The sequence below is a fragment of the Perognathus longimembris genome, chromosome 17, assembly GCF_023159225.1.
Source record: "Perognathus longimembris pacificus isolate PPM17 chromosome 17, ASM2315922v1, whole genome shotgun sequence".
Taxonomy (NCBI): domain Eukaryota; kingdom Metazoa; phylum Chordata; class Mammalia; order Rodentia; family Heteromyidae; genus Perognathus; species Perognathus longimembris.
The window spans coordinates 45320479-45336363 of NC_063177.1; the positions used below are offsets into that span (position 1 = coordinate 45320479).

Below are 15885 nucleotides of genomic sequence, written 5' to 3' on the forward strand. Positions count from 1 at the left end.
AACCAAGAAGGGAACTTCATGGCTGGGAGTGTGGCTTAGTGGTAGAGTGCTTGCTTAGTATGTAGGAAGCCCTGGGTTCGATTCCTCAGTACCACATACACAGAAAAAGCCGGAAGTGGGGCTGTGGCTCAAGTGGTAGAGTGCTAGCCTTGAGCAAACAAAAAAGCTCAGGGACAGCACCCAGGCCCGAAGTTCAAGTGGGGGGTGGGGTGAGGTCTCACAGACCTTCCTGTCCAGGCTGGCTATCAACCATTATCCTCAAGTTTCAGCCGCCTGAGTAGCTAAGATTACAGGTGTAAGCTACAGGTGTCCATCTCTGACCTTTTTTTAAAGTTTATCATGGCATGAAAAGAGTTGGGAAGCTTTCCTCTAAGGCCATTTCCCCAGGCTGACGTGGTGCTTTTACAGATTTTGGGAGTACCACCTGGTAGAAATGTAGCGCGCCTGGGCTAAGGTGCAGCTCAGGTGTTTCCTTTCTTCTCTTCTCCTAAAGCTTCCGAGGTGATCCTGACCTGATCTGCAAACTCTGCTCTAAGGGCCAAGAAGTTCTGCTATTTTCATTTACTAAGACTAAAAATAGCAAAGGCAGATGCAATACAAGTCCTGGGCAATGTGTGCATTCAGAAAGGACAGGAACAGAGCCCCCACCCCCTCCACCGCCCCACCAGATGGAGCCAAAGAAGAGTGCTTGCTTCCTGGCTGACAGCCCTGGGCTCATCAGATCCTGTCCCCCAACCCCCTACTGCCCCTTTTTTTGTGCCAGTACTGGGGCTTGAACTTGAGTCCTCATGTTCCTCCTTATTAGCTTTTTGCTCAAGGCTAGCTCTCTAGCTTTTCCTGCTGGGGCCGGTTTAGAACTGCGATCCTTCAGATCTCAGCTCCGAGGATTATAGTTGTGAGCCACCAGTGCTCAGCTTAAACTTGCTTCCTCTTTGGTTTTTTTGGGGGGAGGTGCCTATCTGGGGCCTTGAACTCAGGGCCTGTGGAGGGCTGTCCCTGAGATTTTTTCCCCTCCAAGGCTACTGCTCTATCACTTAAACCACAGCTCTACTGGCTTTTTGATTTATTTTATTTTATTGCCAATACTGGGGCTTGAACTCAGGGCCTGAGCACTGTCCCTGGCTTCTTTTTGCTCAAGGCAAGCACCTCTTGAGCCACAGTGCCACTTCTGGCTTTTTCTGTTTATGTGGTGCTGAGGAATCGAACCCAGGGCTTTGTGCATGCTAGGCAAGCACTCTACCATTAAGCCACATTTCCAGCTGGCCTTTTGATGTATTGGAGATAAGACTCTCGAAGACTTTCCTTTCCAGGTTGCCTCCAAACCATGATCCTTAGCTCGCAGCCTCCTGAGTAACTAGAACTACAGGTAAGAGCCACTGGTACCTGGCTGCTTCTTCTTTTTTTTTTTTTCTTTTAAGTCTTAAGTGTTATGGTCTTTTCCTTTTCCCTAAAAATATACTTGGTAAGCAGGTTTCATGGCAAACATTGCCTGACAGAATGATAGAATGGGCTTGGGTACTGCGCAGGCTCAAATGTCCCCTCTGACACTCAGACACATTTAATTGTCACTGCATCAGTACTGAGAGATGGGGCCATTCAGCTATGACCATCATCCCAGGAGTAGGTTAGTGACGGCTTTGTCATCAATTCAGTTCCCCCCACCCCCACCCCATCCTCCTCTTTGTGTCTTGCTTGGGCTGCCTTGCCCTTCATCAAGCTGTGATTCAGTGTATCATCTTCCCCGGCTGCTGGGCTTCCTGGCCTCCAGTCTGGCATTCAGTTATAGCGGCGAGGGATGGATTAAGGCCAATACCATCTCGGGACTCCATGGCACCGGTTGCCCAAACTTGGCACAACAGTCAATGTAACTTCCGAGGGTTCTTAGAGGTGAAAGATCAGATGCACACCATTTGGAATTTAGAAAAGCGAAAAAAAATTTTTTTTGGGGGGGTGCTCATCCTGGGGGTTTAAACTCAGGGTCTGGACACTGTCCCTGAACTTTTTTTTGCTCAACACTAGCACTCTACCACTTGCTCCATTTCTGGCTTTTGGATGGTTAACTGGAGATTAAGAATCTCACAGACTTTCCTTCTGTGGGTTGGCTTTGAACCATGATCCTCAGATCTCAGCCTCCTGAGTAGCTAGGATTACAGGTGTGAGCCACTGGCACCAGGCTTTCAGCTCCTTTCTTTGGGTGGTGTGTGTATGTGTGCGTGGCACTAGTGATCAAACCACAGCCTGTGCCCACACTCTACCACACTCCCCTGCTAAGGGCTTTTTCTGCTGAGAACGATGATGCAATTCCACAATCCAATCCCACTCCTGACGGAGGCCCAGAGGCCTGCCTTTGATTTGGCATTTAGGAATGCATTTGCTTTGATTTTGTTTGACTTATTTGGTCTGGTATTTTACTACCAAATCCCACGGGTGAGATTTGCAATTGTTCTGTATGGGGAGGGGGCGCCTCATTCATGCAAATGATGGGAGTAGCTTAAGTTGTTTTATTTCTCCTTTATGGCAGGGGTGGGGGAGTGGGGTGGGTGATAAACCCAAATACTTGTTCTCTAAGATGGCGCTGGGTGCTTTCTTAGTCCTTCCAGTAAAAAAAGCAGCTTTGTTAAAAAAAAAAAAAAGCATGGGCTGGGGATATAGCCTAGTGGCAAGAGTGCCTGCCTCGGATACACGAGGCCCTAGGTTCAATTCCCCAGCACCACATATACAGAAAACGGCCAGAAGCGGCGCTGTGGCTCAAGTGGCAGAGTGCTAGCCTTGAGCGGGAAGAAGCCAGGGACAGTGCTCAGGCCCTGAGTCCAAGGCCCAGGACTGGCCCCCCCCCAAAAAAAAAAAAAAAAAAAAAAAGCACGATAGCATTACATTTGGACATGCATTACATTTGGACAAACAGGAGCAGGGGGTCGTTGTCCTCCTCCTCCTCCTCCTCCTCTTCCTCCTCCTCCTCTTCCTCCTCCTCCTCCTCCTCCCCCTCCCCCTCCCCCTCCTCCTCCTCCTCGCTTTTGTAAGAGGACTAAACTCACGGTCTTCTACTTGCTATAAAGGCACTCTGCCACTTGATCCATGCCTCCAGTCCCTTTTTGCCTTGTTATTTTTGAGGCAAGCTTTCATTTTATGCCTGGGCTGACATGGGCTGTGATTTTGCTACTTGTGCTCTCTCTGTAGCTGGGCTAACAGACGAATGCCACTGTGCTCAGCCAGTTGGTTGAGATAGAGTCTCTCAAACTGCTTTTTCCCAGAACTGCAATGCCTCCATCTCTGCCTCCCAAGTAGCTAAGATTGTAGGCTTGAGTCACCATGCCTGGCCCAACCAAGTAACAATAACAACAACAATAATATAGTATATATAAGAATATCAGAATTAGCATATAGTGACTGTACTGAGGCTTGAATTCAGGGCCTGGGTACAGTCCCTTAGCTTTCTTACTCTACTCCTTGAGCCAAGGCTCCATTTCTGGATTTTTGGTTTTTCATTGGAGATAGGAGTCTCAAAGACTTTCTTGCCTTAGGTTGGCTTTGAACACGGATCTTTCAATGTCAGCCTTCCGAATAAGCTAGGGTGATAGGCCTGAGCCACTAGTGCCTAGAGCAACCAGATTCTCAAAAGGATTTTTACATCTTACCCCATGTAAATATAAAATCTACATCCAGTGAGTGAGTCCTCAGAGAGGGGCAGTTTTCTGGAAATTCGAACAAACAGCAGAGTTCTCCTGCCTTTCTGGCCAGGCCGAGAAAACACCCCAGGTGCCAGATTTCCTGGACTCATTTGTTAGGCTCTCACCAGGGGTCATTCAGCCCAGGGATTTCTCTTCACCCCACATGAGAGGGGAGAAGAGGCATCCAGACCGCAGGACAAAACCAAAACAAAACAAAAAACTGTGGAATTCTCATCTGAAGTCTAAAGTAGAAAGGGTGGGGGCGTGGTTCAGCAGGAGAGAACCTGCTAGCAAGTGTGAAGCCCTGACTTCAAAACCCAGTAAACAAAGCAACACAAAAGCTATGCGTGACCACTAGTCAGATGGAGAGCCCTTTACATCCTTACCTGTAACAAGATCAGGTCCAAAAGGCAGTAGACGGCAAACCCGTGGAGGGCTGACAAGAACTGGCCTGTGGATCTTTGGGGCCTAGCACAGAGTCTAGCACACACTATGTACCAACGAATAAATGCTAGCTAAAGCCATTTCTTAGAGCCTTGCTGTGGATGGGCTTCACCGAGTTTCCTGTGGCTCTCCCTCCAGAAATCCCCATGTCAGCACTGCTGGCAGACAGCAGGGCTGAGACTTGGGGTGTGGGCTTTGTCCTAGGCATGGGAAGAAGCCCGCTGGCACACTTCATCTCCAGTCACTTGGTGTTAGACCCAGTTGTGACAACTAAAAAATGTCACCAGACAGTGCCAGATGTCCCCAGGGGTGAAATTGTCCCCACTGGAGAATCACTGGTCTACAGACACCTTTGCTTTACATTCACGTTAATCAATATTTTACACACACACACACACACACACACACACACACACGGCTGGCAATACAACTCATGTTTAGTGGCTGAGCACTTACATAGCATGTGTAATGACATGTTGTAATCCCGACAATTGGGAGATAGAGTCAAAAAGATTTTGAGTTCAAAGCCAGCCTGGGTTATAAATCAGTACCCTACCTGAAAGAAAGAAGGAATAGGAAGAAAGGAAGAAAAAAGATAGGAAGGAAGGAAGGAAGGAAAAAAGGAAGGAAGAAAAGAAGGAAGAGAAAAATAGAGAAGAAAGAAAAGAAAAAAGAGAAGGAAGAAAGAGAGGAGAAAAAGAGAGAGAAAAGAAAAAGGAACAAAGGAAGGAAAGAAAAAGAGATGGAAGAAAGAGAGAAATAAAGAAGGGGGGAGGGAGGGCTGGGCATGGTGGTACACATAAGTAATCCAAGTATTTGGAGGGCTGAGGCAGGATGAGGAGTTTGAGGTCAACACAATGAGATATTGTATCCAAAACTCCCAAGGCAACCGACAACCAAACCCACCCCAAAGTGCACCCCCACACAAACCCGCTCCTTCTCCACCTTCTACACAAGGGAACTGCGTATCTTCTTTCTCTTCCCCTGTGCACTGGAGGGATGTCTGAAAATGGACAAGCCACACTTTCCTTCACCTACGCTGCTTGTGCCTCTGGGACGGAGCTGCAGGGAGACACTAAAGATGCCACAGTCACCATTTTATCATGGAAGCCACTGCTCGTGAATGCCTGCAGTGAGCCAGGGAACAAAACAAGTCCACCTGACCATCTGCCAGCACCCAGGGCCTGCAAGCGGGAACTCCCCGAGCCAGACTAGGCCTCAGGCTGGATGTTGACCTTTGGCTTTGCACCCCCAAATGGCCCACTCAGAGTTTTGGGGAACAGTCTCTTTGCCTGGGTCCCTCTGCGGGCATGCTCTGATGCATGGATTGATCACACGGCGTTCCTCGCCCCTCTGTCAGAATCTTCACCTTGAAATCTTGGCAGCGCATCAGAGAGTCACGATGGAACTTTGGCAGGAGCCAAAAGCCGCCTATCCACCTTCTAACAAGCTGCGCAGAGGTCAGCTTGGCCTCTCTGGTGCTTCGCTCTTTCTGTTAGAGAAACCATGCTGATTTTTTTTTTTAATTTAATGATCTTACCCCAAAAGATCCTCCACTAGACAGAGGAGTAAAAGTGAAGGCTCACAGACTCTCAGGAGTGGCAACCCAAAGCCCTTGATTTGGATGGAAAACAGCAGGACTGCCAAAATGAGAATAAGGTGCATGCTGGGCGGCTCTGGACTCCCCAAAGTGTCCTTCTGAACCCCTGGGGAATGATGGCACCATCGCTGTCAGGCAGAGGGCGGGCCCCTGGAAAATCCCCAGCTCTGGTCACTTAACTGAGAGTGGCATTCTGCGGTGCAGAGCTCAGAGGTTTCCAGGGAGAAATGGAAAAAGACAAGCGAGAGCCTCAATCTCCTCCGCTGGCCTGGGTAGCAGGTGTGCTGTGGTAGTGGGGTGAGAGGTGTGGTGTGCCCCCACATAACCCTGGCCTGGATCCATTAGCATCCAACATCTCGGAACAGACTCTGCCCACGGGCGCAGGAAGCTCACTCCTGTTTACGATGCTGACACGGCAATGTAGAGGGATGGATGGGAAGAAAAAACCCCATAAGGCAGTAAGTCTCAGATGGAAAAAAAAAAAAAAAAAAGAACCCTGATTCACAACTGCTAGCTTAATGGTAACAAATTCATCTTCTTTCATAGAACTCACTATGAAATTGTCACTGCTGGGAGAAAAATACAAAGCTGTGGCCTTCACTCATTCATTCCACGACTGTGAGAGCATCTGCTGCTGAGTGCTCGTGCTCCAGTACTGCGGACGGAGGAGAATAAAGGAAGACGAGGAACTGGGCTTGGTGAGGCTGAGGCGAGGGTTCCAATCTAGAGCGATCTCATGAGCTAACCTGAACTAGCATGACCTAATGCGATCTACCGTGACCTAGCCTAAGCCAGCGTGACCCAACACGATCTAACATGAACTAGCAAGACTCAATATGACCTAACACAATCTAATGTGACTTAATACAGAGGCTCTAATGTGAGCCAGTATGATCTAACATGATTCGCCAGAAGCTAGTATGATCATGTGCTGGCATGCTCTAACATGCGCCAGCATGATCTAGAAGCCATGGACCACAGACTGGTTGGGGAGCATGTGCTCAGGAAGGCTCCCTAGTGAGAAGCAGTGTTGGGGCTGACCTCTAAGGCAGACCAGCTGGGGTTTTTAAGCAGGGAATGACAAGGTCAGAGCTGGGTGTGGAGAAGGGTGTTAATTATTTACAACTGTGTTGAGTAGCCACAGACTTGGAAATGGTCTGCCAGGTTGTGATTCTATTCTTAGTCCTGGCACATTCACAATAGTCACACAACCAAAACAGCCTAGAAAACTCACCCCTCTCGCTGCTGGGGAGTTTCAACTCCAGTCTCAGATTCTGGGGCGGGGGGCTGTCAAGTAAAAGTGAGTTGGGGGAGTCTCAAGGAAGTCCCATGGGCATTCTTCTCATTGTAGGTGGGGTACGTTATGTAGCCCTTCGTGGGACTGCCAGAGCTGTGGAGGGGGAATTCTTCCTGGTCCTGCAGATCTCGGGGAGCAGAGATGAGCCCTAGAGGTACTTTTTTTCTTTCATATCCATTAAGTTACCCTGAGACTTCAGGACAGGCAGAGCAGGCTCTGAGTGTCAGACTGGACCCAGAGGTCCATCCAGCTCCAGTATCCTCTGGCTCTAGGGTACGCCTTCCCAGCCTTGGCAGTACTGGATGATAATTGTTGCAAAGGGGTGCTCTGTACTGGAAGGGTGTTTAGCAGTACCCCCAGCGTGTACCCACTAAACGCCAGAGCAGTGACAAGCAAAGCTGGCACGAGACAAGCATCTTGTGGGGGCAACGTTGCCCCAGTGGGAGTCTGCAAAAGACTTTTCTACTTTGTTCACTCTCCTCCCACTGAGTTGTCCACCCATTGTACTGGACTCTCTTGCAGCATTCGACACAGCTGATCGCCTTCTTCCTCCTGAAACTTAAATTCCTTGACAGACCCTCCTCATCTTCCTCCTAATTCTCTGGCCAGTACTTTATGGACTCTTGGTACCCCCTCTTCCTCTTCCGGAACCCCTTTCCCATTACACTGTATGTGCTCTCCCATTCATTCACAGGACTCAAAATGTCTTCTAACTGCCACGTTCATCTCAGATCCTCTCACCTAAGCCCCACTCATTGTCCTTTGTTCACGATGTTCACTGCCATCACTAAATCTACTCACCTTCCTCCAAAATCTCTTCGTCCCCTCATCATTTCAGTAAATGGCACAGCCATATTTAACTGTTGCCCATACCAGAATCCTTAGCATCATCTTGAGCCTTCTCTCTCTCACCCCTACATGCAGTCCATGAACGATCTCTGTCAATTCCAGCTTCAAAATGTAGCTCAAACTGTGCATGGTAGCATACACTTATAATCCCAGCATGCAGAAGGTGAAGGCAGGAGAGATTTAAGATGTAAGCCCAACTGAGGCTATGTAGTGAGACTATCTCCAAACAACAACATCAAAGCCATCTACTTCTCTGAAGTCTGCCGTAAGCATCCTGGTTCAAGCCACCATGTAACTTCATATATCCTGAACAACCAACTATGGAAAGGAGTCTAATGAGTTTGGTGACTTCCTCACTTCCACTCTGCCTTGCCCCAGTGTATTCTTCACATAGAAACAGCTTTAAAAAACGTACACAAGGGGCTGGGGATATGGCCTAGTGGCAAGAGTGCCTGCCTCGGATACACGAGGCCCTAGGTTCGATTCCCCAGCACCACATATACAGAAAACGGCCAGAAGCGGCACTGTGGCTCAAGTGGCAGAGTGTTAGCCTTGAGCGGGAAGAAGCCAGGGACAGTGCTCAGGCCCTGAGTCCAAGGCCCAGGACTGGCAAAAAAAAAAAAAAAAAAAAAAAAAAAGTACACAAGACTCTACTACTGTTTTTTTGTTTTGTTTTGTTTTTTGTTTTGTTTTGTTTTTTTTGCTAGTTAATTGGAGGTATCAGTTTCATTGACTTTCCTGCCCAGGCTGTCTTTGGATTGTGATCCTCAGATCTCAGCCTCCTGAGTAGCTAGAATTACAGGTGTGAGCCACTGGCAGTTGGCTGGGATTCACTTTTAATATTTATCATTTCCTTGTTTATGTGGTGTGGAGGAATCGAACCCAGAGCCTCCTGCATGCTAGGCAAGCACTCTACCACTAAGCCACATCCCCAGCCCACGGGATTCACTTTTACTAAGCTCATTTATTACAGCTTTGAACAGCCTGGATGAACTGGAGAGAAGGGTTTCAAGGCCCACATGTAGGGCTTAAGGACAAGTCTGAGGCCCTGATTCCAAACATACTGTGTGTGACTGGCTGCATGTTGTTAAACAACAGAAATAGCCCTACATCTGTTGTCATTACACTTACAAGCTGGTCACTCAAGCTCCATCAGCAGCCATTAACAAAAGAAGAACAAGATCTCAATGGTGACTCGCAGTAACAAACAGTAAAATAAAAAGGAGATGGAAAGGTAAAGGGCAGATCATGGTAGGACAGAAATCAGAGGGAAAAGTGTTCCTTTAAATAAATATATCCTCAGCCAAGAACAAAGACTCTCTCACGCACATACATGCTATTTTAAGAGAATGGTTCTGGGCCAACATGACCTATCAAAGTTTTGAGGACTGATTGAGGATTTTCTTTATGTGAAATCCAGAGAAACAAATGAAATGCAGTTCCTGATCTGGGTGCAGTGGGACACACCTGTAACCTCAGCACTTAGGAGGTTGAGGCAGGAGTTTGAGGCCAGCTTGGGCTACGCAGACTCTGTAGCAAAACATGAATACCAAAATCAAAGTTATGTGTGTATATACATATACACATATATATTCTGTAATCCTAGCTACTCAAGAAGCTGAGATCTGAGAGGATCAGGGTTCAAAGCCAGCTTGGGCAGGAAAGTTTGTGAGATTCTTTTATTTTTATTTTTGCCAGTCCTGGGGCTTGAACTCTGGGCCAGGGCACTGTCCCTGAGTTTCCTTTGTTCAAGGCTAGCACTCTACCACTTGAGCCACAGCGCCACTTCTGGTTATTTCTGTTTATGTGGTACTGAGGAATCAAGCCCAGGGCTTCATGCATGCTAGGCAAGCACTCTGCCACTAAAGGCACATTCCCAGCCAAGTTTGTGAGATTCTTATTTCCAATGAATCACCAGAAACCCAAATGTAGAGTTGTGACTCAAGTGGTAGAGCACTAGCCTTGAGCAAAAAAAGCTCAAGGACAGCATCCAGGCTCAGAGTTCAAGCCCAGGACCAGCACAAAAAGAAAGAAATATACCACTGTTGTTCAGATTGTGTTGGGTAGAGAGGAAAGCTAGACAGAAACGGAGTAGCAACCAGGCCCAGTGATGAGACCCAAGGAAGAGCAGACTTCTTAATTTTGAGACCTCCATTAAAGAACTCAGCAAGATGTGACTCAAATCTCAGTCCACACAGAGCCAAAGGAAAGGCTCCCATATTACGAGGCACTTAGTAACTATCTCTTGAGTGTTATGAGTGAACGAACAACCGGACGAAAGAACACATGGGTGAATGAATGAATGAATGAATGAATTTCCTCCACCTACTACCCATCTATTACTTACCTCGGATTCTTTGTAGTAGCGTTCTGGAATTTCATCGCAGGCAATATCAATAAAGCAAACTTCTCTTTCTAGGTCTTTGGCTTCATTGTCAAAAATCTGGAAGGACAGAGCAAGATATCAAAGGTTACACACCACATGCGCCAAGGTGCCCCGACATGGGTGCTACCTAGCCCGAGGCACAGTGACGCCCAGTGCGTCACCACAGGGTGCCGTGGTTTTCGCCTGCCCCAGGAATGTTCAGGAATCACGGAGAAGGTTTTTATCCATTGCCTGGGTTTTTGTCACTTCAGAGGCAGGTGTGGCAGCCAGCACCGCTTGGTGAGGGCGAGAAGACAAAGCAGGCTCATTTTAGATGCTTGGGAGAGAGGAAAGAAAATCTCTTCAAAAATCTCTTCCCAAACTGAAGTCTGCTACTTTTTTTTTTTTTGGCCAGTTAATCTGAACAGGGAAAGTGAAGCGTCTAACAAGGGTCTGGTTAGATTTGAGACTATATATATGTGTGTGTGCGCGCGCGTGCGCACATGCATACATGCATATATGTGTATATACATATATATGTAAATTTTTTTGTCAGTCCTGGTACTTGAACTCAGAGCCTGAGCACTGTCCCTGGCTTCTTTTTGCTCAAGGCTAGCTCTCTACCACTTGAGCCACAGCGCCACTTCCGGTCTTTTCTGTATATGTGGTGCTGGGGAATCAAACCCAGGGCTTCAGGCATGCTAGGCAAGCACTCTACCGCTAAGCCACATTTCCAGACACGCATATATTCTCATTAACATGTTTATATCTACCTAATCTCACAAACAATGCACGCTTGATGCCGAAAAATACAGATGAGAAAAAGCCACAAATCCCATTACCTGGAGGAACAGGTGCATTTTTCTTGACTATGAAATACTGTTATTTCCGTGTGTGTGTGTGTGTGTGTGTGTGTGTGTGTGTGTGTGTGTGTGTGTGTGTGAACAGAAGTAGGGCTCAATAAGATGCTGCCTTGGCTGCCTGCCAACTGCTCTCTACTGGTCCAAAGTGTTCATTAATTGAAAAAAAAAAAAGCAAGACAGCCACACTCTATAGATATAAATGATTCTGGCAGAATGATTAAGTCCCTCTAGTTTTCCTCTGTGTCAGTTTTTTTCTGGTCTAAAGGGAAGAGGATGCTTTGGAAGGACCATAATTAGACCAAGTTTAGAGTAGCCACCATCTCTGGAGGAAATCTCAGCCTCGCCCCACCTTTCTGCTGAGCTAGTTCCTACAGGGCATCATTAGGTAACACTAATTACATCCCACTCTTCAGAAGATAATAGAATATTTGGAAGAACAAGTTGTCTGACACCTAAGAACATTGTCTTGACTCAAATTTGATGCCTATTAATAACATAGACTCCTACCCGACAGCACCTGGAGGCCTGTGTACTTGCTACTCTCTTCTCCCTTTGCATGGCAAGGTGAGATTTCCAATTGCTCTCTGAAAAAAAAAAAATCCTGGTGCAGCAGATACTTCTCCATGTCTGCTGTTGGTTCTGCCACCAATTTTCTTCTACAACATTTGGATGGTCAATTTGCAACCCAATCTAACCTGAGATGGCCCCCACAATTCCTTTAAGGTGGACAAAGACCCGTTCTTAGCTCAGCCCTAGCTCCTTCCACTGCCACTAAACTCAAGTGCTTTGGGACATCGCTAAAATGTTTGGAAGGGACAGGGCGACTGCCTTGAAATGAAACCCACAGTGGGCACGTTGAGTTGAGAAATCAGTTGTGAAATAAAATACTGGGTCTCAGATTATATAAGTCAGAGACTCTTTCTTTCCCTCCCTCCCTCCCTCCCTCCCTCCCTCTCTTCTTTCCTTCCTTCCTTCCTTCCTCCCTTCTTTCCTTCCTTTTCCCTTCCTTCCTTCCTTCCTTCCTTCCTTCCTTCCTCCCTCCCTCCCTCCCTTCCTTCTCCTTCTGTCTCTCACAAGGGTAAGCCAAGAAAAGAAAGCCACATGTCCCGTTCAGAAAACAAAACAGAATACTCAGAGGGAACAAACTTCTAGAGAGCAAATTACAACAGAAGTTAAAAAAAAAAGGGGGTGGTGGTGGTAGAATAGGGTGTCAGTGGCTCACCCCTGTACAGTTACTCGGTAGACTGAGATCTGAGGATCACAATTCAAAGCCAGCCCAGGCATGAATCTAATTCACCACCAAAAAGCCCGAAGTGGAGCTGTGGCTCTCTGGTAGCGCTCTAGCCTTGCACAAAAAAAGCTGAAGGACAGTCTCCAGGTTCAAATTCAAGCCCTAGTATTAGTACACACACACACACACACGACTGGACATTTATTGGTAAAAATCTAAGAGATACAAATAAAAGGAAACAAGCTGTTGTTAAAGGACACATGATGTGGCCGTCTGTCTAGTTGGGTCACTCCTTGTAGCCGCTCTAGCTGCTGAGCTTTGGGACTGCGCCGGGTGCAGGACAGCAAGCCTGGCCAGTAGAGGGCGCTAGAGGGACGCTGCAGGAAGCCAGGGAAGCCTCCCAGGTCTGGATCCTGAGGCCAAGCCGCCTGGAAGACAGGGTTGCTGACCGTCCAGCAGCCCTGGCCGGGGCTCAGGAGCCCCTTCACTGTGGCCTTCTCCGAGCAGGCAACACTGCCCTCCAGGCCTTGCACTGGCAGCGTGCCCGCCAGTCTACCAGTGCTCACCTTGCCTGCGCCCCAGCTGGCTTTCTGCTGCCCAGCGACTGAACCAGCGCTGGCTCAGGCCACCTCCTGAACTCCTTCCTCTATGGGCCCGCGGGCCACACGCACACCTTCTGGGGGGGGGCGCTGTGCCAGCCCCCATGCGCCCCTGAGAGGGGCCGTGACTGGGAGGGAGGGAGGTCCTGCCCTCCCTTCACCTGGAGTTCCCATCTGAGGGTCGTCCATGGGGGATGGCAGGGGTGAGTGTGAGAGGGAGTGAGAACTTTGCCACAAAGGAGAGAGAGAGAGAGAGACAGACAGACAGACAAACAGACAGACAGGGGAGACAGAATTCCTTCTTCAACAAGGCCCCAGGCTTCATCTTTAGCCACCACCATGGCAGCTGCACAACGAGAGGGTGTTTCTCCCCGTCCCCCTCCCTCCTGTCTCCCCACCGGTCATGGGTGGTGGACTGTGGCTCCCATCAGGTTGACCCCCCCCAACCCCTACCCCTCCCCCACGAGGGAACAAGTTAGGAGTTTTTCACATTTTCTTTTTTGCAGTACTGGGGTTTGCCCTGGAGACCCCATGCTTGCCAGGCAGGTGCTTTACTGCTGAACCACTCCTCCGGTCACCCACAGGGGAAGAAAAAGTGCAAGAAGAGAGTCCCTGAAATACACATGGAGCAACACTGCGATGGGAAGGCAAAGCTGCAGAACAGGAGCCCATACATTTTTTTTTTTTTTTTTTTGGCCAGTCCTGGGGCTTGGACTCAGGGCCTGAGCACTGTCCCTGGCTTCCTTTTGCTCAAGGCTAGCACTCTGCCACTTGAGCCACAGCACCACTTCTGGCCGTTTTCTGTATATGTGGTGCTGGGGAATCGAACCCAGGGCCTCATGTATACGAGGCAAGCTCTCTTGCCACTAGGCCATATCCCCAGCCCCATACATTTTTTTTTTAAGGGAGAATTTCCTTTCTTTGTAAAGCACAATGAACAATTAAGTACTAAGTATCATATACATTTTCATAGATATTTTTTGACCTAGAAAGTTTACACTTGGAGAATATATCTTTTTCTTTTTCCTGTGCCAGTCATGGGGCTTTTTGTGCTCCAAGCTAGCACTCTACCACTTGAGCCACAGCTCCACTTCTGGATTTTCTGGTAGCTAATTGGAAGTAAGAGTCTCACAGGCTTTTCTACCTAAGCTGCCTTCGAACTGCCAGCCTCAGATCTCTGCCTCCCCAATAGCTAGGATGACAGCTCTGAGAAAGTATTTTCTGGAAATAATTCTAATCAGAGGAAAAACTTGATGCACAAAGATTGTCATTACATTATTATTACTGGAATGGCAAAGGGAGAAAAGATAAGGGGTTAAAAGGAAAAGGGGAAAATATTCCACTGGGAGGGAATGGCCGAGGAAAGTAGGATACATGCATTTGCTGAACAGGGCGTACTGGGATTACTGGCATGCGTCACCAGGCCCGGCTCCGTCTCAGTTGGAGCACTCAGGAATAAGCAGTAGAACTGTTTAGTCTGGCCCCTTCCTGGGTGCAAACACACGGAAGTCACACCCTCCACAGTTGTTTCCATTTTTCTTTTTTGCCCCGTTCTTTAAAAAAAGTTTCTCAGGAACTAGATGTTTTTTAACTTGAGAAATACAGTCAAGAACAAGGAAAAAATTAGCAACCACCCTGAAGTTTAGACATATCTTAACTTCAGGCAGGATCAAATATTAAGACTCAACTTCATACTACATCTAGTGCCATCTTGTTATTTGAGACCTCCTACCCCTACCCTAATACATCTTTTTTTTTTTTGCTGTTGTTGATATTTTGAGGGGTGGGATGTACAGATACATTACTTTAACACATTAGGGGTTCTGAGAACCATCATTACAATTCACATGTAGAATCATTCCATCACCCCAAGAAAGATTTATAGCACTCCCTCCCTTCCCAGCCCTGGTTACCAAAGACCTGTTCTCCATCCCCACATTTTATTGTTCTAAGACTCTCAGACAGGTCCCAAGGATGTAGCTCAAGTGGCAGAGCATTTGCCCGGCATGTGTAGGATCCTGGGTTCAATTCCCAGCACCACAAAAGAAGGGAAAGAAACCTGGGACAAATGGAATCCCAGAGAATGAATTTTTTTTTTCCTTTCCCTTTTTGCCAGTCCTGGGCTTGAACTCAGGGCCTGGGCACTGTCCCTGTGCTTCTTTTGCTCAAGGCTAGCACTCTACCACTTTGGGCTTTTTCTGTGTATGTGGTGCTGAGGAATGGAACCCAGGGCTTCATGCATGCTAGGCAAGCACTCTACCACTAAGCCACGTTCCCTACCGGAGAATGCAATCTTTTAAGACTAGTTCTTCTTGTTCAGAAGAACTCTTCTGAAATCCTTTGTCTTGCGCATTTCAAAGGTCATTCCTTCTCAGGGCTAGGTAGTATTCCATTGTGTGGATGCACAGCTGTTTGTCTCTCGTCTCCTCTGACCAGAGCTGCTAAAGCATTAGTGAGCACCAAGTGTTCATTTCACTAGGGTCAAAACTCACAAGTGGGATCTCTAGGTTGTGTTTCTTCATTAAAAACAGGTCTCTTGGGCTGGGGATATAGCCTAGTGGCAAGAGTGCCTGCCTCGGATACACGAGGCCCTAGGTTCGATTCCCCAGCACCACATATACAGAAAACGGCCAGAAGCGGCGCTGTGGCTCAGGTGGCAGAGTGCTAGCCTTGAGCGGGAAGAAGCCAGGGACAGTGCTCAAGCCCTGAGTCCAAGGCCCAGGACTGGCCAAAAAAAAAAAAAAAAAAAAAAAAAACAGGTCTCTTGACTCCTGGAGTAGATTAAAGCGTATCTGTCTCCCAACTCCCAGCTGCCAAGAACCTCAAGGCCAACTTGATTTGGAGACAGGGTTTCTGCAGACATCATGGAGTTAGGGACCCTGGAATGAAATCCTGGATTGAGGGTTGCCCCTAAACGCTAGAGGTAGTAACAGATGCAATAACGACACAGGACACGGAAGTTGGGAAGT

At 47.8% G+C, this 15885-nt stretch overlaps 1 protein-coding gene across 4 annotated transcripts in view; it reads right to left on the bottom strand.

The window, feature by feature from the left end:
• Pitpnc1 (phosphatidylinositol transfer protein cytoplasmic 1) overlaps positions 1 to 15885 on the bottom strand; it is a 203368-nt gene that overhangs the window by 27607 nt on the left and 159876 nt on the right. For all 4 annotated transcript variants that reach the window (XM_048366940.1, XM_048366942.1, XM_048366941.1 and 1 more), the window contains exon 6: positions 10206 to 10301. In XM_048366940.1, coding sequence (XP_048222897.1) covers positions 10206 to 10301 — 96 coding nt within the window. The remainder of the gene's footprint in view (positions 1 to 10205; positions 10302 to 15885) is intronic.